The 26018-nt window shown below is 45.2% G+C and overlaps 1 protein-coding gene and 1 long non-coding RNA gene across 5 annotated transcripts in view; one reads left to right on the top strand and one right to left on the bottom strand.

Moving 5' to 3' along the window:
- The window catches only part of ANKRD33B (ankyrin repeat domain 33B), an 84250-nt gene that overhangs the window by 38662 nt on the left and 19570 nt on the right, over nt 1-26018 (top strand). For 2 of the 4 annotated variants that reach the window (XR_014830774.1, XM_003134179.5), the window contains exon 2: nt 8343-8472. The exons of 1 other annotated variant lie outside the window; for it this stretch is intronic. Coding sequence is in view for 1 of the 3 variants with exons in the window: in XM_003134179.5 (XP_003134227.1) it covers nt 8343-8472 (130 nt within the window). In the remaining 2 variants the exon portion in view is untranslated. Of the gene's footprint in view, nt 1-5326; nt 5470-8342; nt 8473-26018 lie in introns of all 4 variants that reach the window. One more of the 4 variants, XM_085001712.1, reaches the window with a different exon arrangement.
- Nucleotides 2377-15167, bottom strand: LOC146395435 (uncharacterized). Its single transcript, XR_014830776.1, has 2 exons — nt 13188-15167; nt 2377-7974 (listed from the first exon to the last, which is right to left on the bottom strand). It is a non-coding gene; the product is annotated as an uncharacterized LOC146395435 (long non-coding RNA).

Below are 26018 nucleotides of genomic sequence, written 5' to 3' on the forward strand. Positions count from 1 at the left end.
CCCCTTGGAAGTGACAAGTGCTATCTTGTTTGCATTTCATTATCTAAAGCTAGTCAGTCTAATCAGACTTCAGAAAGAGTTAGTAGATGCAGTTCTACCATGTGGTAGGAGAGGTAGGTAATGCTGGAACACTCTAGTGCCTACCACAACCCATTGTCCTTGTTTTTTTGTTGTGTATCTTGTTTTTGTTGTGTACCTGCTACTGGGTCCAAGCATGTACTGCTGGCTGCACAACAGACCAATAAATACAAGAGATGAGTTGTTGGGGCAAAGGATAGCAACTTTATTTGGGAAGCCAGCAGACCGAGAAGGTGGTAGACTCATGTCCCAAAGAACCCTCCTGCCTAAGTTAGAATTCAGCCTTCTTCTATGCTAAAAGGGAGCAGAGGGAGGGAGCAGAGTCAAACATTTCCCAGTCTCCATCAGCCTCCTGAGGGGATGTGTTAATTTCTTCCTTCCTGCAGTCATTCACAGGTGGGTCTGCTCAGGATGTTTCCTGTGAACTGAACAAAGGTCTTTTAGCTTAATGCTCATTACCTGGGAGGCAGGGTTCCCAGAGATGTGCCATTATATATAATTTAAGCTTATAGGCAACATCCCTTTAGAGATTAACTTGTGGTGGAATACAAAGGTTCTTGCCTATTGCATACCTATTGCATACCTATTGCATACCTTCACCAACTCCTTCATAGCCTGCCACATCCTTGGGTCTACATGCCTTTGGTAGCATAAGTTCCTAGTCGGATCCGTTAACCACTGAGCCACGACAGGAACTCCTTTTTTTTGTTTTTTGGGTTTTTTGTTTGTTTGTTTGTTTTTTAAAACAAGCGGCTGCACCTGCAGCATATGGAAGTTCCCAGGCTAGGGGTCAAGCCACAGCCACTGTAGAAGTAACGCCAAGTAGTTATGTTGTGAGCCACATGGGAAGTCCCAAATCGTTTTTAAAGTTAAAAAAAGAAAACATTGCTGCTATTTGAGTTCTAGAAGGCTAGCCTGGTAGCTGTTTCATAAGGTTTGTCTGACAGATTTCTAGGCTCATAAACAGTCCTTCTGAGATTATGGACTTTGCTGATTGCCTCCGTCAGTTTCCTGACCTCCTCAGCTATCCCAATTGGAAACACATCTCAAAGGACCCCAGAAGTGATTCTCAGCTGGAATAAAATGTCCTGTCTGTCAATGTCTTATGAGATACTTAACACCAGAGCCACATTTACAAAGTGATAGTTTCAATGAGAATTAGTTAAGTCTGCAAGTTCAGGCCATGTTACTGTCATAGTTGCAGGGCTTTTTTGCCTTCCACCAAATGTGCAGGAGTGATGCCTGTAAGTGTATGTGTCAGGCTGGGGTGGACAGTGCCTGCTGCCCAGAGGGTCCCAGCCATGCCCTTACCACTGAATGTGGAAGTGCAAAGTTCAAAATCATTTACCACCTGGGAGGAAACTATTTACCTCAATCCTAGTACTCACTCATTCATTTCTTCAGCAAGTGACCAGGTAGATCACATTTCTATCTTGGAATTTACTTTCTTGTCATAGTGCTTAATCATAAAGGAGATTGTTGAAACAATGCCTAACACATCTTACACAGACTGATTATGCCTACAGTGGCGGTAACGCAGGGTCACCTTTTAGAAATAGAGTGTATCATTAGAGGACCAGAATTCTTAAGTTCTTTCATAATGTCACATAAGCTTTCCTTGCTCCTGTCGGAGGCATTGTTATGGAGAAAGGCTTTTTATAGAAATAGATTTTCAGGTAATTGAAGTTTACTCTCTTGGCTCTGAACTTTAAAAAATTATGCTATGAATGTTGGAATTTTTTTCTTGACAATCGAAAATGGGCAGTGTCCTATTTCTTCTGTATGATCAGGGGAATTTCCTCTACTATTGTGCCATATGTGGTGTTTGTATGCACGACATGGCACCTCAGTCTCTCCCTTGGCTATTTGTCAGCTCTCATTTCTTCTGCCCACTGGTACCCACTCCCCAACAGATGGTTCTTTTTTTTTTTTTAAGAGTTTTTAATAGTTGTTTTTATAAAACTGTTTCCTTATGAGACTGTTATTAGTGTAAACAGCGTGTTTGCTGACTTGTTCTCATTGTGAATGAAAATAGTATAAATTCCTCATGAATATGGCTTCTTTTTAAAGAATTCTGGCTGTACAGAAATATAAGGGTAGGAGTTCCCGTCGTGGCTCAGTGGTTTATGAATCCGACTAGGAACCATGAGGTTGCGGGTTCAATCCCTACCCTTGCTCAGTGGGTTAAGGATCCAGCGTTGCCGTGAGCTGTGGTGTAGGTTGCAGGCGCTGCTCGGATCCTGCGTTGCTGTGGCTCTGGCGTAGGCCGGCGGCTATAGCTCCAATTCGACCCCTAGCCTGGGAACCTCCATATGCCACAGGAGCAGCCCAAGAAATGGCAAAAAAAAAAAGACCAAAAAAAAAAAAATATATATATATATATGTAAGGGTAAAAAGTGAAATCAGTTCTTTGAAGTATTCCTTCCCCACCTATCTTGTATTAATCAGAGGTCTTCAGAGAGCTGGAGCCAGTAGAGAGTATATGTGGTGTGTGTGTATCTCTATAGATATAGAGAGATATGCATAATTTGATAGATGTATACATATATATTGATTTAGATAGGTACAGCTATTTAGTTAGTGAGATTTATCCATTGCTGTACATTTATATCTGTATCTCTATATATGGGGGTAGATTTATTTATTTATTTATTTGTTTGCTTAATGCCACATCTATGACATGTGGAAGTTCCTGGGCCAGGGATTGAATCTGAGCCACAGCCATGGCAATACTAGATCCTTTAACCCACTGCATGGGGGCAGAGATTGAACCTGCACCTCCATAGCAACTAAGGCTGCGGCATCAGATCCTTAACCCACTGTGCCACAGCGGGAACTCCAGTAAATGTTGTTTTGAACATGAGCACTGCTATACCAGGACAGTCAATCTGAAAACCAAGATGGCTACTAAGTGAATTCGGGCAGTGGGTCGTGCTGGACAAAGGGATGATTCACAATGGGAACTTCTAGAGAGATTTATTTTAAGCAACTGGTTCACACAATTGTGGAAGCTTAGGCAGATGCAGATCTGCAGGTGACTGGCAAGTTGGAGACCCAGGGGGGAATTGTAGTTCAAGTTCACAGGCAGTCTGCTGGCAGAATGCCTTCTTGCCGGGGGGAGATCAGTCTTTTTCTATTCAGGCCTTCAACTGTTGGGCGAGGCCCACCCACACCGCGAAGGGTATTCTGCTTTATTCAGCATCTACGGATTTAAATTGTTATTCTCATTCCAAAAATACCTTCATAGAACTACCTTAAGTAATGTTTAACCAAATATATGGGTACACATGAAATTAACCATCACACACCTTTATTCCTCTTTCTTCTACAGAGGATACCACTCTTAATATTTTGTTGTAATCCTTCTAGATGTTTTCTCTGCATTTTCTAGGGTGAGTGTGTGTATTGAGAGGTTTAACACACTTAAAGGATAACCATTTTTCTCCTTCCCCTACTTTAATATGTTAATATGATAAATGACATTGTTAGAATTCTGGAGTTATATACTGTTTTCTTCCTTTAAGGTGGAGATTTTGGTTTCTTTATCTTTGTTTTTTTGATGTACAAATGCTTACAATTTTTAAGCAGAAACATCCCAACGTATTTTTTTTGTTGTTGCTCTGACTTTTATACTGTATGTAAGCCTTGAAAATTAGAGTTGTATTTTGAGGGTCTAGAGTTTCTAGCTGGCCTCCAAATAGGGGTCTCCATTTGTAGGTCAGTTTACTTTTTTCATTAGTAGTAACATTTTATTCTCATGAATAAAATGTTTTTATTTTAGGCAGCTTACTTTTTCCATTAATAATAATATTTTATTCTCATGAATGCTTTGCTTGTAATTTAAAATACAAGCTCTCTGTGGCTTCAGGGGACGATGTGCCAGTGGGCTTCTGCTGATTCAATGGGTAGACAGTTCTTTCCTTTGCACAAGTCTTGTTGAATGGTCTTGGGAGGCATGGTCAGGAATTGCCAAGAATTGTACCTCCCCTCCCAGCTTCCTGTCGGGGGCACCAAGATGCTCCAGCTAAGACAGAGTTTAAGTTTACTTTAGTTTCCAGCTTAATGCTAGCTTGAAAAATGGAAATGTCATAGTTCCCTTTGTGACTCAGCGGGTTGAGAACCTGGTGTTATCTCTGTGAAGATGTGGGTTCGACCCCTGGCTTTGCTCAGTGGGTTAAGTAAGGATCTGGCGTTGCCACAAGCTGCAGCTTAGGTTGCAGATGTGGCTCAGATCTGGCATTGCTGTGGCTGGGGGTGGCAGCTGCAGCTCAGATTCTACCCTAGCCTGGAAACTTCCATCTGTCACAAGTGTGGCCATTAAAAAATAAAAAGAAATGTCAGACATTTGGAACAGATTCCCAGGAAATAGGCAATAAAGGTAATGATGTTTTAATAGTAATTACGTCTCTGTGGAGACGAGAGCCACAATATCTGGGGTCAATGCCATTTTATCCCGAGACCTCAAATTTCATTATCGTTTTTGTTTGTTTTTTCTGATAGTCTTCATTTCTGACCTAACATTAAGCTAAGATTTCCAAGGCTCCTGTCAGAAGGGGTCTGTTGCACACTGGAGGAAGGCTCACCTTTGGGGTTGGAAGGGGCTGTGGGTCTAGAACAGATGACCCCCTTGGTGGTTAGGGCAGGAAACAGTGAAGGTGAGGGTGAGCCCAAAGGACCTGAGGACCCCAGGTGCTTGGAGAGCCTCCGTCTTTATTACCTGACGATGAGAATTCTTCCTTTAACACAGAATCCCTAACCAATGGTTTGATGGCAGGATTGGCGGAGGCAGATGTCCTTTGAGATGTTTCTGAAGGGTGGGTTTGCAATATATGTTAAAAGCCTTCAAAATAACTCCTTTAATCCAGACATACTGCTTCTAAGAATGTCCCCTGAGAAAATAAGGGGTGATACCTACACAGCCCTAGCTCTAGGAATTTTCATTGCAGGTCCTGCTCATAACAGAAAAAAATGGGAAACAATCTCAGTGTCCAAAAGTAGGAATCCATTAAATTACTAAGATTCTGCCATACATATAATACCCTGCAGCGTGGGGAGTGTTGACAAGTATTTCTAATACTTTTATTGGTATGAAAAGACATCACTCATATATTCCTGCAAACATATAGCAAATAATCCAGTGTTTTGGTTTAAAGAAAAAAAAAAGTTGTGTGTTTGTGTGTATGTGTGACTGTGTGTCTAGACTAATTTTTTTTTTCTAATCTATGTTTTTGGATTTTTTTTTCTGTAGTAAATATGAGCTTCTTCTTGTGGAATCATATAAAAGGAAGTAGATGCCTTTTATGGAACATGCCTTATTTATATGTCAGGAAATCACAGAATACTTGAGATGTCACCCAAAGAAGTTCAAAAGGAAATTCTGGCATTTACGAGGTGGGACCCCAAGATTTCTAGACCACTTATGCAGCAGTGAGCTGACAAGTGAGCTGGGAGGATGGAGATGGTGGCAGTGAACTCTGGTTATCGGAGACACGGAAAGCTTATAAGTAGAGCTTGCCTGGGCTGACTCCATGCTCTATTCTCTTTAAAATTAAATTATTGTGAAATATTTCATTCTATAGATAAAATGACCTATTTCAAAGAAGGCACAGCTGGAGTATATTAAATAGCCTTTGCTGTGGTCATAGATTTGCTGCAGTATGAATGTGTTAAAAAAAAGGTATTCTCTAAAACTTTAAAAAAGTAATATTTGAGATTTAATATATTGGGAGAGCAAGTGGGAGCCTTATTGAGATGGTTAGGCAGGTGGCCCACCCCGTCTTCTCATTCCAGTAAAACGTACATTATTATTACAAATCTGGCAGAAATAAAGCTGGGCCACTGTGGGGTTGCCCTAAACGTTCCCGTGCACTGGTAGGTGCAGAGTATCATCACTGGATCGTTAACTCTGGATCTCGCTGAAACCATGTGTATGAGCAGGTGAACCTGAGTCTTGAGTTATTTCCCTTTGCTACAAGGGGTCTTAATCAGCTTGGGCCTGCCACAGCAAAATACCATAAAATGGTAGCCCGGAGTTCCCCATGTGACGCAACAGGATCAGCAGTGTCTTGGGAGTGCTGGACGCAGGTTCGATGCCCCGCCCAGCACAGTGGGTTAAGGATCCAGTGTTGCCACATTTGTGGCTTGGGTTACAGTTGCGCCTAGGATCTGATCCCTGGCCTGGGAATTCCATTAGCACCAAAAAAAAAAAAAAAAAAAAAAAAAAAGGAGAAAAACAAAAAAAACCTGGTTGCCTCCCAATAAAAATTTATTTCCCACAGTTCCAGAGGCTAGAAATCTGCCATCAGGGCACCAGCACATGGTGTTCTGGCCCCGCTTCCTGGCAGGTGGGTGACCACCACCGTCATCACCTGCCCACACTGTCAGGAGCCTTTTTTTCTGACATCACATATGTGGATTTTCTGACATCAGATCCTTCTCGTTTTTCCACCCCTATTCTCCAATTCTCTGACACCAGCAGGGTATCCCACAGTTCAATTAATCTCTGACACTGTCCAGAGTCAGCACATACCCAGGGGTCCCCCAGGCAGTCCCACAAGACGCCCCCCCCATCAGATGCCAGTCACAGGACCCAGGGGCCACCTTCTAACTGACTAGCTATAAGTTTGGGGGTTCCTTCAGCCCCTCCCCAAGTTCGGTAATTTGCTAGACTGACTCACAGAACTGGGGAAATCACTGTTCTTCCTGTTAGTGGTTTGTTCTAAAGGCCACAGCAGAGGAGCCGCCAGATGATGGAGAGTCAGGACCGGGTGTGGGGTAGGGGTGCTGGGCTTCCACGCCTGCTCCCCAAAGCAGCACCCTCCCAGCACCTCGGTGTGTTCACCAACCCAGAAGCTCTCTCAGCCCCATTGTTTAGGGTTTGAAGGCACAGTTGGCTCTAGCTCTTAAATCATTGGCCATTAGCGACTGGATTCAGTTTTCAATCCCTCCCCTCCTGATCCAAGAGGCGTGTGAGGCATTGAAGCTGAAAGATCTAAACTTCCAATGTCCAGATTGGTTTTCTTAGGGACCAGCCCCCATCCTGGAGCCACCTAGCACCCACCCCCACCCTGATTCATCTCATTAGCATACAGAAAAACTGAATCCCCAGGTGTTTAGGAGCTGTGTGCCAGGAAATAGAGACATCACACCCCCAACTTGGTCTTCCTGCTTCCACTCATAGTAGAGTCTGTTTTCCACTGAGTAGCCAGAATTGATGTAGATACTTGACAGTGCACCACCCCAAGCATTCCCCAACCCACACAGAGCAAACCCCACTGAGGTCACCTGTGGCCACCAGTCTCCAGGCTGGTTCCTGAGCGAGGCTCTCTGCCTGCAGCCTCTCCCCCCTCCACATCCCCTTGACATCTTTCCCCACCTCCTCCCACCAGTGCCCCATGTCACTGCACCCGCTCCAGTGCCTATCTGAGACTGAGCCATGTGGCCCCTGCCCTCACAAACTCTCTGACTCAAGTTTCCTTTCTAACACACTCCAGCTCTTACACCTTAGCCCTGTAGTTGATGGCTTTTCCTCCCATTAGAATGGGGTACAAGCACCCTGAGAACAGGGTCTTTGTCCCCAAATATTTAAAAAAATTTTTTTTAATTTTTTGTTAAAGTATAGTTGACTTACAATGTTCCTTCAATTTCTGCTGTACAGCAAGGTGACCCAGTCATACATACATATATATACATACTTTTTTTTTTTTTTTTTTTTTTTTTTGATTTTTAGGGCTATACCTGAGGCATGCAGAAATTCCTAGACTAGGAGTCAAATTGGAGCTGCAGCAGCCAGCTTCTGCCACAGCCACAACAGCACTGGATCTACATCTGCAACCCACACCACAGCTCACAGCAACGCCAAATCCTTTACCCACTGAGCAAGGCCAGGGATCAAACCTGCATGCTCGTAGATAGTAGTCAGGTTCATAACCCCCTGAAACACAATGGGAACACCCATTCTTCTTCTTCTTCTTTTTTTTTTTTTAATATCCTCTTCTATCATGTTCTGTCCCAAGAGATTATACATAGTTCCCTGTGCTGTACATAGTGCCTTACTGGTCCTCAATGCTGAACATACATTTAAGAAAGAACTGTGGTCAGCTGGCTCTAACCTGCCTCCGGGAGCCAGGAATGGGTCCTCGCCTCCTGCTTACCCCTGCTTGTCTTGTGCACAGCACCCCCGACCCTGGGCAAGGGGTGCACGTGGGGTCTGCCATGGTGATGCACGCTCTGCCCCACTGACCCACTTCCCTCTTCATTTCTAGACTGGCCTTATTATCGCCTGCTACCATGGCTTTGTGGATACCGTGGTGGTCTTAGCAGAGTGTCCCCACGTTGACGTCAACTGGCAGGACAGCGAGGGGAACACGGCCCTAATCACAGCTGCGCAGGCAGGTAAGACCCAGCTCCCCTTCCTTCCCAGAACTAAGTCTGGAGGGGGGCCTGTGCGGGACCTCAGCTCTTGAGATTGATGATGGAAGGATGAAATGGATCAAAAGCCATGCTTTCCTGCTAAAAGGGACAAGAAAAGAGCTGAGGGTAGGTGATACTCTCTTTTTGTGTTTGGCACTGGATGACTGCATCCAAAACTGTTCTGCTCACATACCACAGACCTATAAATCAAGAAGTGGTGGGGCAAAGAATAGCAACTTTATCTGGAAAGCCAGCAGACAGAGAAGATGGTGGACTCTTCCCAAAGAACCATCTTACCCAAGTTAGAATTCAAGCTTCTTTTATACCAAAAGAGGAATGGCCATGGCTGGTTGTTGCAAACTTCTTGGTGTAGGAATCCTTTGTTCTTGGAGTTGTCTGCAGTAAGTCTGTCTGATGGCAATAAACCTCCAACAATTCAGTTATTATTTTCTGTTCTGCAACTTTGTATCTCTATGTGAGTGGAAAACTGTTACACCTTTAAGGGTCAGAGCCTTGAGAAGGGGCTATCCTGTATATTTCAGGCTGTAGGCAGCATTCTTTTACAAAAGGTGCAGAGCCAGCATGACTAAGCACAGGGGACAGAGCACAAGGGTTAGAGCTAAAGGAATGGGTCCAACATGGAGTCAGGTCTGTTTTCTGTTACAAGTACCATTTACCCACTAGGGCAAAACTCAGTGTGGAGCAGAACTAGCTCTGAAACTGCCTGAAGTCTTTTTTTTTTCTTTTGTCTTTTTTTGTTTGTTTGTTTTGTTTTTTCTAGGGCCTCACGCTTGGCATATGGAGATTCCCAGGCCAGGGGTCCAATCAGAGCTGTAGCCACCAGCCTGTGCCAGAGCCACAGCAACTTGGGATCCGAGCCACGTCTGCAACCTACACCACTGCTCACGGCAATGCCGGATCCTTAAGCCACTGAGAAAGGCCAAGTATCAAACCTGCCACCTCATGGCTCCTAGTTGGATGCGCTAACCACTCAGCCATGATGGGAGGTCCTGAAACTGCCTGAAGTCTTTAAACATAAAGCTGCCCTAGAAACTGTTGCTGAAATATCAGCTGCCTCTGTACAACAATGCCAAATAGAAATGCAGCAACAGAGTTGGAGGAAACAGAAAAAGTAGCTTTAATTGCCAGGCAAAGAGGGGAACACGGCAGGAGAGTGCCTCAAAGACTGTGCCCCTCCCTGGAGGGGGTAGTGAGAAATCTTATAGTGTTCAAGGAGTAAGGCTCATGGACATTTTCCTGATTGGTGGGTGGTGAGTCAGCGTCATCAACCTGATTTCAGCCGGTCTGGTGTCAGCGTGCTTGTGGGCAGCACACAGTTAATTTCTTCCACCCCATGGGGGCTTCAGCACCTGCAAAACTGCTGCAAGGACAAGGCTCAGAGTATTTCTCTAGCCCTTGAGGAAGAACTAAAGGTCTTCAACTTTGTCGAGTGGCTAAACAATTATTATTTTGTTTTGCTTGACTGTCTCCCCTTTTCTCTGTGTTTTTTCACTTCTCTGATTAAATTGATTCTTTGACTAGTTTTTCTATAGATAAAAACACCGGCAGGAGTCCCCATCATGGCTCAGTGGAAACGAATTGGACTAGTTAGTATCCATGAGGATTTGGGTTGGATCCCTGACCTCGCTCAGTAGGTTGGGGATCTGGCGTTGCCATGAGCTTTGGTATATGTTGCAGATGCGGCTTGGATCCCAAGTTCTGTGTCTGTGGCTGGCAGCTGCAGCTCCCTTTTGACCCCCAGCCTGGGAACTTCCATATGTCGAGAGTGTGGTCCTAAAAAACAAAAAAAATAAAAAATACAGGCAGAGGACATGAGTCGGGGGTGCACTCTGGGAAAGGTCCTGCTACAAAATTCAGCCTGGCATCAACCCTCCCTCCCGAACATCACACCCCACCCAGTCCTTGGAGACTGGGGTCTAAAAGATGCTGGCGAAGTCATTAGTGGAAGGGACACTAGTGGTAGTTAAGGTATAAAAGTAGACACATTTACAAGGTGACCTTGCACTTTGCCCGGAGATGTAAAGAAAACCCAGGGGCTTTGTGCTAAAAGTGGGGCCGTTAGTGAGAGCGCCTGGTAAAGGGTAGGTGTTGTTCTGCCAAAGACGGTCATCTCAAGAGGTGGTTCTTACACCAGCCTTGCTAAGTGCCCTGTGGCTTTCCTTTCTAGAATTGACATTTTGGGAGACAAATATGAAACTGGCTTGTCCCTTCAGTTCCAGACTTCATTTGTAACTGGGGTATTATTAAGCATGTTCGTAAATGACCACTTTCAAAATTCTTGACTTTCAAGATGACATCTGTTGCATCACTCAGATTCTCAGTTGGCAAAAGAGAAGCTGCTTCTGGCTGAGTTAGGAAGAAAAGGTGTTTGTTTATTAAGGGAATGTGGGGGCACCTTACCCCATTGTTGAGAATTGGACTCAGGGCCGGGAAGCTGCAGCAATGCCCCAAACCATGCTGCACGTAGATTCTGGAAAAGGAACTTCTGCCGCTTCCACCCCAGGGGACCTCTCTGTGCTGTCTTGCATCACAGGGTCCTGTGTCTGAGCTATCATGGGGGGCTGGACCAGAGATACCAGCGTCTTGCGGTTTCATCCCGTGTCAGGAACTAGTCTGTTCACATCTGCTTTTCAGTCAAGACGCCTAAGGTGGAAAACCCCTCATACTTAACCAGGCGTCTGGGTTGTTCTCACATGTGTTGACCTCATCAGGTTTCAGGGTGTGAAGCTTTGCCTCCAGGGAGACACTCCAGGCTTTGAAAGCCCAGCTGCACAACGTCCTAAATAGCAAAAGTGTCAAAGGATACTATGAGAGGCGTTCAGTGACCTGCTCGTTACCTCCCACTGGCCAGGGACCTGCGTCCAGGATCAGGTGCTGAGTGAAGGGCCATTCTGCCCTCAAGTAATTCTTCTGGCTAAATAGCCATCTGTTGGGGCTCAGATGGAGGGGTGCTAGGAGCCTTGGGGTGAGAACACCCCACATCACCTGGAGGTTCAGGACAGGGGTGGTGGAGGAGGGGCCTGTGCCAAGTATTTGAAGAAGTCAGGGGCAGCCTGTGTACCTGGAAGCCATGGATCAGAGGGAGCTGGCTGTCTTAGGAATGGCCAAGGATCGAGTGTGACTAAGACAGGGGAGAGGTAGCTCCGGAAGGAGGCAGGGACCAGGTCAGTAAGGGTCGAGATAGAATTTGGGGTGGGGAGGATGCCTTTGAGCGCATGAGGCTGGGTGTGTGGGGACAGGGGTGAGGTGATCTGGTGGCCATGAGGCAGCTGCAGAGAAGGAGCGAGAGGCAAGTGGCAGAGGACTCAGGTCCCGGTGGTTGTGATGTGGGTTGTGGGGGAGAGGTGTGGGAGGTGGTTTTCAGCCTTCTGGACAGGGGATGACCCCAACTCAAGGGGTGGACGTGAAAGGATAGGTGTTTGGAGAAACATCACTATCATTTGGTCCCCAGGCCTTTGAAATGCCGAGCCATCCAAGTCAGAGGTCTCCAAGGCGGGGTAGGCTCAGAGCGCGGAGCCCCAGCTGTTGGAGTCCAGATGGGTTATCTGATGTCCCTGGGCAGCAGGGCCATGGCATGGGCTAGGGTAGGAGAATGTTCAGGAAGAAAAGCTCACTGATCAATTGGCTAGGGCACTTTGTGTGTGTAGCGATATTAATTGTAGCTTTATACCCTTGAGGCATTTTCTGAATTTCTGCCTATTTGAAAATACTTTTATTTGCACAGTAATATCAACTTGTCTTTTGCCTTTTTTCCCCACATTTTGTGTGGTAGAGGAATAACCTGAGCCCAGCCTGCTCTTTGTCTTTGTTGATTCCCAGGTGTTTCTTAAGAATATGATCATCTCCTGCTCACCCCCCGCCCCCAATCCTAGACAGAGAAAAGTCCCCATCCAGTCACCACCAACCAGAAAACCTACAAACCATCATTTTCACATATCTTTTGTATCTCGGTTCCTTCTCCCTGTGTTTGTGTGACTTCTATTAAGCATAGAAGGGAACACTTTAGGGAACACTTTTCTATTATCTTTGAACATTGCATCTACCTTGTTTCGCTTGTTCTTCCTGGAGTTCCTCTTAGGTGTAGGTTACATCCTCATGTCATCACTTGCTCCCATCATTTAAAAAATTTCTTTTCTATGCTTGACTCCAAATCTGCAGAAATGCTTCATATCACTTCCTATTACTTCATTAGTTTGTTTTCATGCAATTTATTGCATTACATGGCCTTCTTTCTTCATGAGCGTACCTAATGCCTTGGTCTGTTTGGGCTGCTGAAACAAAAATTTATTTCTCATCATTCTGGAGGCTGAAAGTCCAAGGTCAAGGGTACTGGGCCATTTGGTTCCTGTCCTCTTTCTGGCTTACAGGTGACATCTTCCCCCATGTCCTCGCACGGCAGCAGAGAGAGCCAGATCCCAGTGTCTGATGGCTCCTCTTACAAGGGTACCAGTCCTGTTGGATCAGGGCACCATTCTTTTTTTTTTGGCTTTTTGCCATTTCTTGGGCCGCTCCCGCCAGCATATGGAGGTCCCCAGGCTAGGGGTCGAATCGGAGCTGTAGCCACCGGCCTACGCCACAGCCACAGCAATGCAGGATCCAAGCCACACCTGCAGCCTATACCACAGCTCACGGCAACGCGGGATCCTTAATCCACTGAGCAAGGCCAGGGATCAAACCCGCAACCTCATGGTTCTTAGTCGGATTCATTAATCACTGAGCCACAACGGGAACTCCCAGGGCACCATTCTTATGACCTCATTTAACCTTAGCTACCCTGACAGGATTGGCATGGCTGGAGTGTGCTTGATTATATGAGTACCAGAGGTGAGGGTATGGTGGGAGTGGGGGCTGTGACCAGACTGGGTCATGCAGGAGGAGGCCAACAATGTGGTGGCTGTTCTGGGTGCTTTTTCTATTTGGTCCTGCTCATGTTCTTGCAAGTTGATTGTAGAAGGCAGTGTTTGGGCAGGGAGGAGGGTGGAAGAGCAACACATAAGCAGTCAAACACATACAGCAATGAAGGTTAAGGATAAAATCTCTTTGATTTTACTTTCTAGATGTAGCAATGTAATTGGATTTGTAGATGGATTCTTTTCTGTTTCCTTTTATAAAAACAAAAACATCATAATGGATTTTTCCTCTTTCCTGGCTTCCAAGATCCTCAGTCTATTTACCGATTTGTTCAAGCTCTGTACATAGCTATTTTCCCCTAATCAATTCCTCCAGGTTGAGGTGACAGCACCTGTCCTCCAGGTTGAGGTGACAGCATCCTGGGGCCGCCCCACTCCCTGAGAGTACCATGACCTTGAAGCATAGCTTGACTCTCAGCATTGAGCTTGTTACTGAACCAAACTCAGGCCCACTTGCCTGTGCGCAGTAAAGCCAACCCACTGACACTGGGTTGGGGTGAAGGAAAGGGCAGTGTTTATTGCAGGCACCAAGCAAGGAGTCCCGGCATCTAGTGCTCAAAAGGCCTGAACTCCTTGATGGCTTTCAGGAAAAAGTTTTTAAAGACAGGGTGAGGAAGGGGGGTTCCGGGGTGTGTAATCAGCTCATGGACCTTCTTCTAATTGGTTGCTGGTGAGGTAATCAGGAATCAACATCATCCACCTTCTTCCAACCAGTCTGAGGTCTATGTGCTTGTGGTCAGCATGCACCCAGACCTCTTCGACTGGGTGGAGGTCTCAGTAACTGTAACACAGCTCAAAGGACATGACTCAGAACGTTATTTAGAGCCCTTGAGAAGGAACTAAAAGTCCTTGACTTTGTTTAATGGCTAAACTATTATTAATTTGTCTTGCTTGACCGTTTTCCTTTACTTCTGCATTTTCTCACTTCTCTGGCTAAATTTTTTCTTTGGAACTTGGGGAAGGCATAGGAGGCCAAAGTTTTTCTATAAACAAGAGGTAGGCAGAGGACATGGTGTGAGTGTGTGTGTGGTTGGGGGAAATCTGTCCTGAGAAGGCCCCGTAGGGTCCATCTTGATTACAAGCTGAATCATCATTACCCCTGGGTGGTAATCTATGTTTTAATCCAGATTTGGTTAAAACAGATTGCTGGGCCTGGCCCCCAGATTTTTGGATTGTGCAGGTCTGGGGTGGGGGCCAAGAATGTGCATTTAAGGGGGTTTCCAGATGACACTGATGCTGGAGGTCTGGGGATCTCATTCTGAGAACTAGGGCCTGCCAGGCTCCCATACAGAATGGGGGCTCGGGGTGCCTCTCAGTGGATCTTAGAGCTGAAGAGGGGAGGGGCACTGACCTGACCTGGGTGAGATGTCAGCAGAAGGACACAGAGCTGTCACTAAATCAAAGTGAGACTAAAAAAGAGCAATTGAGCATCTGTCTGTGCCTTTTATGTACTGTTTTGACCAAAGAGAGGCTGTTTGGCTTTTTTAGCTGATAGAATCAAATGATTCCATTTTAATCCAATTCCACAACCAGTTTTATTTATTTTATGATTTCTTAATTCCAAAAGATGTCTACTAACACGTGCTTACAGCAAAAAATCACCATGGAAGTATTTTTTTTTAAAAAGAAGCAATATAAAAAAAAAAAAAAAAAAAAGAAGCAATATTGGAGTTCCCATTGTGGCACAGCAGGTTAAGAACCCAAATTAGCGTCTGTGAGGATTTGGCTTTGATCCCTGGCCTTGCTCAGTGGATTAAGGATCTAGTGTTGCTGTGAGCTACAGCACAGGTTGCAGATTCGGCTGGAATCTGGCATTGCTGTGGCTGTGGCATAAGCTGGTAGTTGTAGCTCTGATTCAACCCCTGCCTGGGAACTTCCATACGCCATGGGTGTGGCCCAAAAAAGACAAAAAAAAGAAGAAGAAGAAATGTCTCTTTTCCCTCTCGCCAGTTCATCGATTGATTGCATTCTAGCTGATTACCCTTCCTTCTCTCCTTTTCAAAAGGTTGTTTTGTTTACATGAATGGGATAATTCTGGAGAGCTTGTGATTTTAACTTTTTCCATTCCATCGATCTAGGAACTTTGCCTGGTTCCTACAGTTGCACACCCGAGTGATGGCAAGTTCACAGCTGTATCCCTCACATCCTATAACAGTTCAATAAACTCTGGCCCATCCATTCTATGCAAGTTCCTCATTTAAAATAAATATTTACCCAGCAGTCACTTCATGTCTAAGTGCTCGGCTAAGTGCTAGGTCTGTGGGTGGACAGGCAAAAGTACGCATAATCCTGTCTCCTGAATTTAAAGTCGAGTGTGCAGGGGTTTCTGATGAGCTTGTTATGGACAAAGCTGGAGTGAAGTCTTGTGTCTCAGGGTACATTTCTGAGGAGGGCTTACCTGTCAGCATCCTGGCAGGTGTACCCAGAGGCTAATGTAGAGAATCTGTAGGGGGACTGTTGTTGGGGGGTGGGCAGAGCTTAGGGGTGGGCCCTGGAGAGAGGGGGCACTCAGAGGGCTGCCCCCTGCCCCCAGGAGCTGGGACCTTGGACATCTGAGCCCCTTGAGGTGGGAGGTAGATGGGGGCAGGGCACATACCCCCCCACACACACACCCCCACCTCCAGCCCCAGCTGAGCCGCACCTTCAGGACTAAGGAACCTGCAAGTGCAGTTTTTGGAGGTCAGAGCCAGGCAGAGAAGGAAAAAAAAGAAATGGATGGATGATTCTCAGAATTCAATTGCTTCATCAAAGAGCGTGCACGTTTTATTTTCTATTTTATTATGACCACACCCATGGCATATGGAAGTTCCCTGGGCCAGGGATTGAATCTCAGCTGTGACCTACACCTCAGTTATGGCAATGCCCTATCCTTAACCCACTGCCCCAGGGACCAAACCCACACCTTTGCAGCTACCTGAGCCACTGCAGTTGGATTCTTAACCCACCATGCCACAGCAAGAACTCCAGGGCCTGTGCGTTTTAAATGTGCACATTATATAACCCCTGCCAAGTGGCTTTAAGGAAACCTGTGCCAACTCCTACCTCCCACCATGTTCCCAAGGGGGTTCTTATCCTGGAAAGGGACTTTTCTCAGTGTCAGGCCACTCCAAATCTCACGTTTGCAGTTTTATTTCCCTGATTATCATCGGATGCTAGGATCTGTTACGATCCTTTTGGGTTCGACTTACTGAATACATAGGGAAACAGGCTTCAGCGATGAGGAAATGGCTTGCAACATGACCTGTCTGAAGGTGGCAGTTGAGGCGTTGCTTCACTGCATGGCTTTGTGATGTCAGGACCCAGGGCCAGCTTCTCAGAAATGCCCTTGACCTTTCCCTCACAATCCACAGACAGCCTGGCGGCTCCAAGCAGCATAGCTTCATGTTACACCATGAGAGCTTTCAAGAAGGAGGAGCCAAGCCCTGTATGAGATCTGTTCTCTGAGATAGGAAACATTTCCAGAAGCCTCCAGAACAGCTTTGTTTCTATCTGCCAGGGTTGTGTCACACGCCTCAGCGTCAAAACAAGTTGCTGGCCAGGGCGGTGGAGTGACACCAGATGACTTGGTCAGGCCGGCATGGGGCCCCACAGAATCTGTGTGGTTAAGAAAAACTGTAAAGCGACTGCATGTTTACATTATTTGCTATTAGGCTGTGTAGCTTGTCTGAGAGTCCTGGCTTTTTACAGGACTCACGCAGCATTTGTGAGTGCAAATTAAGATGCAGATGCCTTGATCTGCCTGTTCGGTGTCCTCTGAAAAGCCTAACCTCCAAGGATCTTTATGCAGAATAAAGATACAGTCAAATCTGAAGTAGGCCTTTACTGTGGAGAGAATGTATGAAAATAGAGCCTCAAATAAACCCTCCATCTCATTTAGCCAATAATTTGAACCTCTCTTCCATACTCCCCCTAACAAAAGTGCAGTAAGATTATCAAAGAAATGAATTACCAGTCCCAGGCTTTATGTGTTTACATTCTCCATTTCTTTTTCTTTTTTTCTTTTTTCTTTTTTTTTTTTTTTTTGTCCTTTTTAGGGCTGCACCCACGGCATATGGAGGTTCCTGGGCTAACGGTCTAATTGCAGCTGTTGTTGCTGCCAGCCTACTCCAGAGGCGCCAGAACGCCAGATCTGAGCCTCGTCTGCGACCCACACCACAGCTCACAGCAATGCCGGATCCCCAACCCACTGAGCGAGGCCAGGGATCAAACCCGCAACCTCATCCTTCCTAGTTGGATTTGTTTCCACTGTGCCACGACGGGAACTCCACATTCTCCATTTCTTGTTCCTCTTTAGCAGGAATAAGACGCAGGGAGAAAAACTGGGTAAGATCAAGTTGGTTCCGTGTAAGTAACCCCTGGGCATCCTTCAAACTTGTTTATTATTCCTCGAACTTACCTTTCAGGTTTTGGAGGAAATGCCTTGAGAGCCAGCCTGCTATTATTCACGTCACTGTTGCTGGGGACTGGGTGGCCCTGAGGTTCCTGGGGATAGCCCATGGGCTCAGGCTGCCGACTCTAATGGGACCCTGGATTTCGGGAGGGTCCCACTTGAGAGGGGAGTGTATGAGTTGGCCTGAGCCAGGAATAGATGCCTCTTCATTGTATTTATCTTATTTTATTATCATCACACGGTCCTGATTTTAATCTGACCTCATTGTGATTTTTATGGAGTTTTGAAGCATTTTCCTTTTACTCAGTTTCTGCTGTTTCAAATAAATTAGAACTTGGGAAGTCTCTGAGGTTTCCAGCATTGCCTGGCCTTTCCTGTTAAACACCAGTTTTCGGAGCCTTTCTGACCAGGCACGGCAATGCGCCTTCCTCGCAGGACCTGGCCCTGCCCCTCGGTGTCAGAGAGGAGGCCTGTCTGGGCTGCCCTCCCCTGCTCCCCCCTGCACTCTCCCTTCTTCTGCATGGAGAGAATCTCTTCTCTCCAACGCTGCAGGGACTTGATAGTGCCAGTCAACAGTTCCCTCTACTGGCCTGGTTTGGGAAACTACCTTTTGAGTGCCTGGTGTCAGAACAATCAAGTCTTTAGACAACCCTAAATTTTGTAACATTGTCCCATTTTTAGAGCAGCATGGGCTTACTGTCTGTTTCTTTTCCTTGAATAAAGGAATAAGCAAGGTTTTAGCCCATAATTGGTATTCAGTTACATGTTAAGTGAATCAATAATTAATAATTGTGATGGCTGTGTGACTTTAGAGAATGTGGGTTATGGCTTGATAATTGGCAGTCTTTTGAGCAGCCTTTTTTTTTTTTTTTTTTTTTTTTTTTTTTTTTTTTTTTGCTTTTTAGGGGCGGCAGTACCCTCAGCACATGGAAGTTCCCAGGCTAGGGGTTGAATCGGAGCTACAGCTGCCAGCCACAGCCACAATCACAGCAACCCGGGATCCAAGATTTGTCTGCAGCCTACACCACAGCCCACGGCAGTGCAGCAATGCCAGATCGCCCAGCCACCGAGTGAGGCCAGAGATTGAAGTCACATCCTCATGGATAAAAGTCAGATTCATTTCTGCTGCACAACAATAGGAATTCCTGGCAGCCTTTTTGATAAGTGAGCTTTTTTCAAGGAAGAAATAGGAATCCTTCAGCCTTTTCACTTAACGAAATATTTATTGAGCTTCCAATCAGTTAAAGTTTTGGACTTATGAGCAAGGGTCATGAGGGTTGTGGTGACCGTGGGAATCCACAGCCACATGGAAATGTGGAGCCTAGGGCATCATGGTTCAGGTTCCTACTCCAGGCTTGGGGACCAGGGCAGAGCCTCCATTGAAACAGATGGCTCATCAGGTAGCTGGATTAAAAGCAAAGGAAGAATATTCTAGGCAAAGGGACTAGCCTGTGCAAAGGCCACCAGATTTGAGAAAGCATGGTGCTCAGGTGAATTTAAAAGAGAGTTGTGTGATTACAGAGTCAAGTAGAAGGGCATGGTACCAGAGCTGAGGATGAAGAGGGGATATAAGGCAGGAAAAATAACCTTGTCTCTTCCCTTCTGAGTTCCTGTCTGAGACCCCTGTCATAAAGGAATAACAAGAGAAAACCAGATGTTTATAACCTCATGTATAAATGGGGGACACCCTGGGAAAAACAAGTAACTCAAGGAAGTGGCTCAGAACTGGCTTATATGTTATCTTCCATAAAGAACAACAGATGTGTGGAGAAATGGCACGACAAAGGAAACTAGTTTTTGAAGAGTTCTCATTGCAAAGAAGAAAAGCCATTTCCCTTCTCCTTTTGTACCTACAGGAGATGACCAGTGTTAACTAAACATATTGTGGTAGTATTTCATGATATAGGTAAGTAAAATCATTATTCTGTGCGCCTCAATCTTACACAGTGCTGTATGTTAATTATATCTCAGTAAAACTGGGGGGAAAGAAGAGCATAAAATCAGAAAATTCATGTCCTGCTTTTAGGTAAATGGGGGAGGGCAGGGGGCTTTTCTTGTATCTGCTTCTTCTCAGTCAGCTCAAAATAATTCTGCCAAAGTTGCATGTTTTGGGGTGGCATATTCTGCTATCCTTCAGAGGTCAGGGCCAGATGAAAAGGGGCTAGCTAGTTAAAGAGGTGAGATTTCATCAAAAGAGTAGAAACCAGGAAGGGTTTTAAGTAGCAGTTGTGTTGGTCAGAACAGTTTCTTGCTGATGGTGTAGAGAATGGAGCAGAAACGGACCCGGGAGTTCAGTTAGGAGAGGGGCGAACCCCGGTAAGGATGGAGTAGCCTGGATCCAGGTTAGAAGTGGAGATGGAGAAATGTGGACAGGTTTGGAAGATACTTAAGAGGTGGCGTTGGTAGAATTCCGTGATACTTGGATGGGGAAGCAGTAGGGGAGGGCTGAAGAGAAAGCCCAGACTTCTGGCTCAGGCACCTCAGTCTGTGCTTGGTGGTATCCCACACTGAGTAAAGAATGTGGGCAGGAGGGGCAGCTTTGGAAGGAATGTGTCTTAGGGTTGATGTGTTGAGTTTGATTTGTTGGTGGGATGCCCAAGGCGAATTATCCAGTAGACAGATATTTAGGTAAGAAACTCAAGAAGAGAGATTAGCTAGAGACAAGTGATCTGGAGCTTTAGGGTCATAACTAGATCCGTGTGATTGGATGGGATCACTGAGGGAGAGTGAATGGGATGAGAAGAGGGCTTAGTCACACATCTGAGGAACAGATGAACTCACCAAGAAAGCTGAGGAGTGGCCAGAGAGATGAGAAGACAATCAGAAGGGCAAGCTATGTGCAGAAAGACAGGATTTCAGAAACAGAAAGGATGGAGTTCCCCTGGTGGTTAAGGATCTGGTGTTGTCATTGCTGCGGCTCTGGTTACTGCTGTGACATAGGTTCATACCTGGACCCAGAACTTCCACATGCTACAGGTGTAGTCAAAAAGAAAAAAAGATAAAGAAACAGAAAAGATGGGAGTTCCCATCGTGGCTCAGGGGAAATGAATCTGACTAGTATCCATGAGGATGCAGGTCGGATCCCTGGCCTCCCTCAGTGGGTTAATGATCTGATATTGCTATGAGTTATGGTGTAGGTCACAGACGCACCTCGGCTCTGGCGTTGCTGTGGCTGTGGCCGGCCGTTATAGCTCTGATTCAACCTCTAGCCCACTGAGAGAGTGTGTTTCAAGTTTCTGCTTGCACCATGCCTGCAGACATCCCGTGGCCAACATTTTTCTTGACAGAACTTTAGAATCATCTGGTAAGAGGCAAGGTGAGGAATTTAGGTTATTACCACAATCAGATGGGGATGAATTTGCAAGGGGGGAGAGGCTGAAGAGAAAGAGGAAGGAGTTTGTAGCATATATATATTCCCCAGAAATAGGCGGGGGTGGGGGTGGTTTTCAAGTGCTGGAAGGGGAGGAGAGATTGGCGTCTTTAAATAGGAGAAGAGTCACCCTCCTTTTCACTAGGAGGGATGCGGGGAAGTTTTGGGGTGATGGGGAAAGTTGAGGGGGTTCCCTTCTTGTGGTTTCAGTTCCCTCTGTGAGATGTGTGTCATCTCCCGAGAGAGGGGTTTGCTGTGTGACTTAGTGGAAAAGTTTAAAATTTCCCACTTGGGGATGGAAATCATAGGTGGACCTGATGCTTCTAAGAATGTATAGACATTAACTTTTTTCTTAAGAACCGTGACAATTAACCGAAGGGCACTTTCGTTTTCTTTGATAACATAGATGGGCATATAGTCAAGCTTGGCTACCAGGATCTTCTGCCCCGACACACCCTCAGAGGAAATGCTACTGGCCATGCAAAGTGAAGCCAGAACCCTGGAGCTGGGGTGGTACCAGGGATCATCTTTGGCCTTTCTTTTTCTGTTACTTGGCTCAGCCCCCACAGTCACCAAGCCCTGTCCATTCACTTCCTTTTCTTTTAAAAATCGTATTGAAATATTGTTGATTTACAATGTTGTGTTAGTTTCAGGTGTACAGCAAAGTGAGTCAGATATATATATATATATATATATATATATATATATATGTATTTATATTTGTTAGATTCATTTCCAATATAGGTTATTACAAGATGTTGAATATAGTTCCCTGTGCTATACAGTAAGTCCGTGTCGATTATCCATGTTATGTATAGTAATGTGTACATTTTAATCCTAAACTCCTAATTTATCCCCCCCACCCCCTTTGGTAACCATAAGTTTGTTTTCTATGTCTGGGAATTGATTTCTGTTTGTAAATAAGTTCATTTGTATCATTTTCAAGATTCCACATATAAATGATATCATGTATTTGTCTTTGTACTTCACTTAATAAGATTATCTCTTGGTCCATCTATCTTGCTGTGAATGGTATTATTCCATTCTTTTTATGGCTGAGTAATATTCCATTGTGCATATATACCATACCCTCTATATACCGTATTCTTTTTTTAAAAATACGTTTTAGGGAGTTCCCGTCGTGGCTCAGTGGTTAACGAATCCGACTAGGAACCGTGAGGTTCTAGGTTCGATCCCTGGCCTTTCTCAGTGGATTAAGGATCCGGCGTTGCCATGATCTGTGGTGTAGGTCACAGACATGGCTCGGATCTGGCGTTGCTGTGGCTCTGGTGTAGGCCGGCAGCTATAGCTCCGATTGGACCCCTAGCCTGGGAACCTCCATATGCCATGGGCGCCGCCCTAGAAAAAGCAAAAAGACAAAAAAAAAAAAAAAAAGTAAAAGTAATTTTTTAAGTTACAGTATAGTTGATTTACAGTATTGTGTCAGTTTCTGCTGTGCAGCATAGTGACTCATAGTGACTATGTATATATGCATCCTTTTTCTCCTACCATCTTCCATCATGGTTTATCCCAGGACACAGGTTATAGTTCCCTGTGCTATACAGTAGGACCGCGTTGCTTATCCATTCTACATGTAATAGTTTGCATCTACTAACCCCAAACTCCCAATCCATCCCATTTCCTCCTCCCTCTTCCTTGGCAATCATAGGTCTGTTCTCTCTGTCTGTGAGTCTGTTTCTGTTTTGTAGATAGGTTCATTTGAGCCACATTTTAGATTCCACATAGAATCAATATCATATGGTATTTGTCTTTCTCTTTCCGACTTACTTTACTTACTGTGACAATCTTTAGTTGCATCCATGTTGCTGCAAGTGGCATTATTTTGTTCTTTTTTATGGCTAAGTAGTATTCCATTGTGTATATATACCACATCTTCCTAATCCATTCCTCTGTTGAAGTCCATGCACTTTAGGAGTGCTCTGAGCCAACAACTCCTCTTCACCCTCCTGCCCTCCCTCAGGTCCCGACCACCATCTTCCATCCATTGTGTACCCAGCACAGCCTCCCAGTGTGCTCCCCCCACCACTAGCAAGGCTTGTGGATGGCATGAAAAGGATCCACACCCAGCAGCCAGCCAAGAATCAGTGCCCCTTCCTTGCAATTTTGCTGAGTAGCTCTATCCTACATCCTCCTTTCATAAGATAAATTTGATTAATTTTATTTTATTTTAAAATAAATTTTATTGGAGTATAGTTGACTTACAAAGCTGTGTTAGTTTCAGGTATACAGCAAAGTAAGTCAGTTATACATATATGCATTCCTTTTCAGATTCCTTTCCCATGTAGGTTATTACACAGTATTGAGTAGAGTTCTCTGTTATCTATTTTAGGTCCTTGTTTCCGTCCTTGTTACTTATCTGTGTTATATATAGTGGTGTGTACATGTCAATCCCAGCTCCCTAATTTATCCCTCCCCTCAACCCCTGCAGTGTTTCCCCTTTGGTAACCATATATTTGGTTTCAAAATCTTGAGTCTGTTTCTGTTTTGTAATAAGCTTGATTTTAGATGAGTGCAGACTGACAGAAAAACTGCAGAGACCGTGCAGAGAATTCCCATATACCCCACACCTGGTTCCCTTTGTTATTCAGATCTTATTAGTGTGATCAACATTTGACAAAACAAAATTCATGTCAATGCATTTTTATTATTAACTCAAGTCCTTGTTGCATTCAGACTTCCTCAGTTTTCCCCTAATGTCCCTTTTCTGTTCCAAGGTCTCAGCCAGGATCCCACGTGACACTTAGTTGTCATGTACCCTCAGGCTCCTCTTGGCTGTGACACTTTCTCAGACTTTATGACTTCGACCGTCTGGGGAGTGCTTGTCAGACAGTCTGCAGGACGTCTCTCAATTTCTACGTGTCTGATGATTTTTTCATCATTAGACTGGAGTGGCGGGTTTTTCAGAGGAGGACCATAAAGTGCCATTTTCATGACATCATCTGAAGGATTTTGCTAAAGAGAAAAACTGCTTAGTGACACCTGTTGCAGACAGTAAGGCCGACATCACTCAGAATCATCTCAGTAGGTATAAGGACCATGGCAATGTGGTTTTGCAGTCGGGGAGAGAGACGGGGCTCCACTCTGAATACAGCCCGGACAAGTGGGATTTAAAGCCATGGAGCAGGGTGGAGGTCTGAGCGTGGAAAATTACGAAGAGGAAACAGAGAGACTGTGGCCAAACCAATCTAACAGGATTCTTGCCGAAGACAAGCTAGGCTGATCCAGTATCACCTGGGAGGTGGGGGAGGATGAGGAACTGCATCAGACGTGGTTGCAGGGGAGGGGTTCTGGTTAAACTGGCTTATTAGCAGCGTTCTTGCTGAAATGAGATTTTACAAGGAAACGCACAGATGGGCCAGGGAGACGGTTCAGAACCCTGACTCAAGCAAAGAATCATTGCCAGTTCAGGCTATGGACATGACTGATCCTGGCCACTGGCTGAGGTCATGTTGTCCAGGCTTCTCTATTGTAAGCATATGGCCCCACCCCCAATCCCATGATCTGCTCTTGGGAGGGGAGTCTCTGTGCTCAGCCCATGAGGTAAGGAGCAGGTTGTTCAGTTGTACCTTCTTGGGAGTGGAGCAACTTGCATAAACTGGAATTTTTCTGCCCAGAGATTTGTGTATGGGGCATTTTTTATACAACACCTAATCTCCTGTCATTTTCACAGTTGTGAGATTGACATTTTCTAAATGTGGAAACAGACTTGGTGAAGTTGACGCTCCTTCCCTGGGTCACCTAGATTTTAAGTTGCAGCCTGGGAACTTGAACATGGGAGCTCTCAGAGCCAGCTTTCCTAAGTACTAAGATCTCTGTCTGCTTGGCCTTTTCACCATCCCACTAAGGCTATGCCATAAACGATTACATTTAGGATGGATAAGCAATGAGGTCCTACTGAATGGCACTAGGAACTCTACCCAAGCTCTTGGGATAGAATATGATGGAAGACAGTAGGAGAAAAAGAATGTATATATGTGTATGACTGGTCACTATGCTGGACAGCAGACATTGACACAACGCTGAAAATCAACTGTACTTTCACACAAACTAAATTTTAAAAAAAGAATTAACTTATTCCTTGGATCGCTTGTGCCCTTCTCTTGGGCAGTGTGAGGCTCCCTGAGTTGGGGATATCTTGAGCTCTGTAAGGTCAGCCCACTCGTTAGGTCCACTCTGAGGCCTGGAGGAACCAAATCCTATTCCACGAGGTCAAAGTTGGATTAGGCTTAAATAGATTTCAATATAGGGCATGTTTGGGTTCTGTTATGCTGTGTTCTATCCACCTCTTTATCATCTATCTACTTTATCTATCATCTGTCTATCTTATGAAAGAAAAGGAAAGCTCTTTTTGATTAATTCTCATGTTTTTAAGAACATAGGTTAATATCTATTCATTCTTAGCATCATTTGGTCCTTCCTTGATTTCTGTTGAGCAAGGTTCTCTGCGTGATGAGAGGTATTGTTCTGTTGTTCTGGGAAAGCCAGTGGGGAGCCGAGAGTGATTTGGTGGGTCATTCACAGCTGATGTTTGTAGTCAGATGCCTGTTGGTTTTTCCTGATCTCTACATAATATGTATAATGAGCTTTTTGCCTTGTGGATTGCCAATTTTTCCTCTCCTTGCCTGTTCCCAGTGTTTAGGATATGTCAGTGCAAAGGACATGCTGCTGAAAATTGCAGCAGACACACTCCTTCATGTTTTTAAAGAAATGGCTCTAAACGAATTGCAGTTTGTTGTACTATGACCCTGGCTAACTGAAGGGTATGTCAAAACGTTTAGCTGGAAGACAAACCCAGCTGAGATCAAAAGACCTCCCT

Source organism: Sus scrofa, chromosome 16, assembly GCF_054392235.1.
Source record: "Sus scrofa isolate SSC_HxYL_T2T_F1_AM1 chromosome 16, Sscrofa_HxYL_maternal_Yorkshire_Landrace_v2.0, whole genome shotgun sequence".
NCBI lineage: Eukaryota > Metazoa > Chordata > Mammalia > Artiodactyla > Suidae > Sus > Sus scrofa.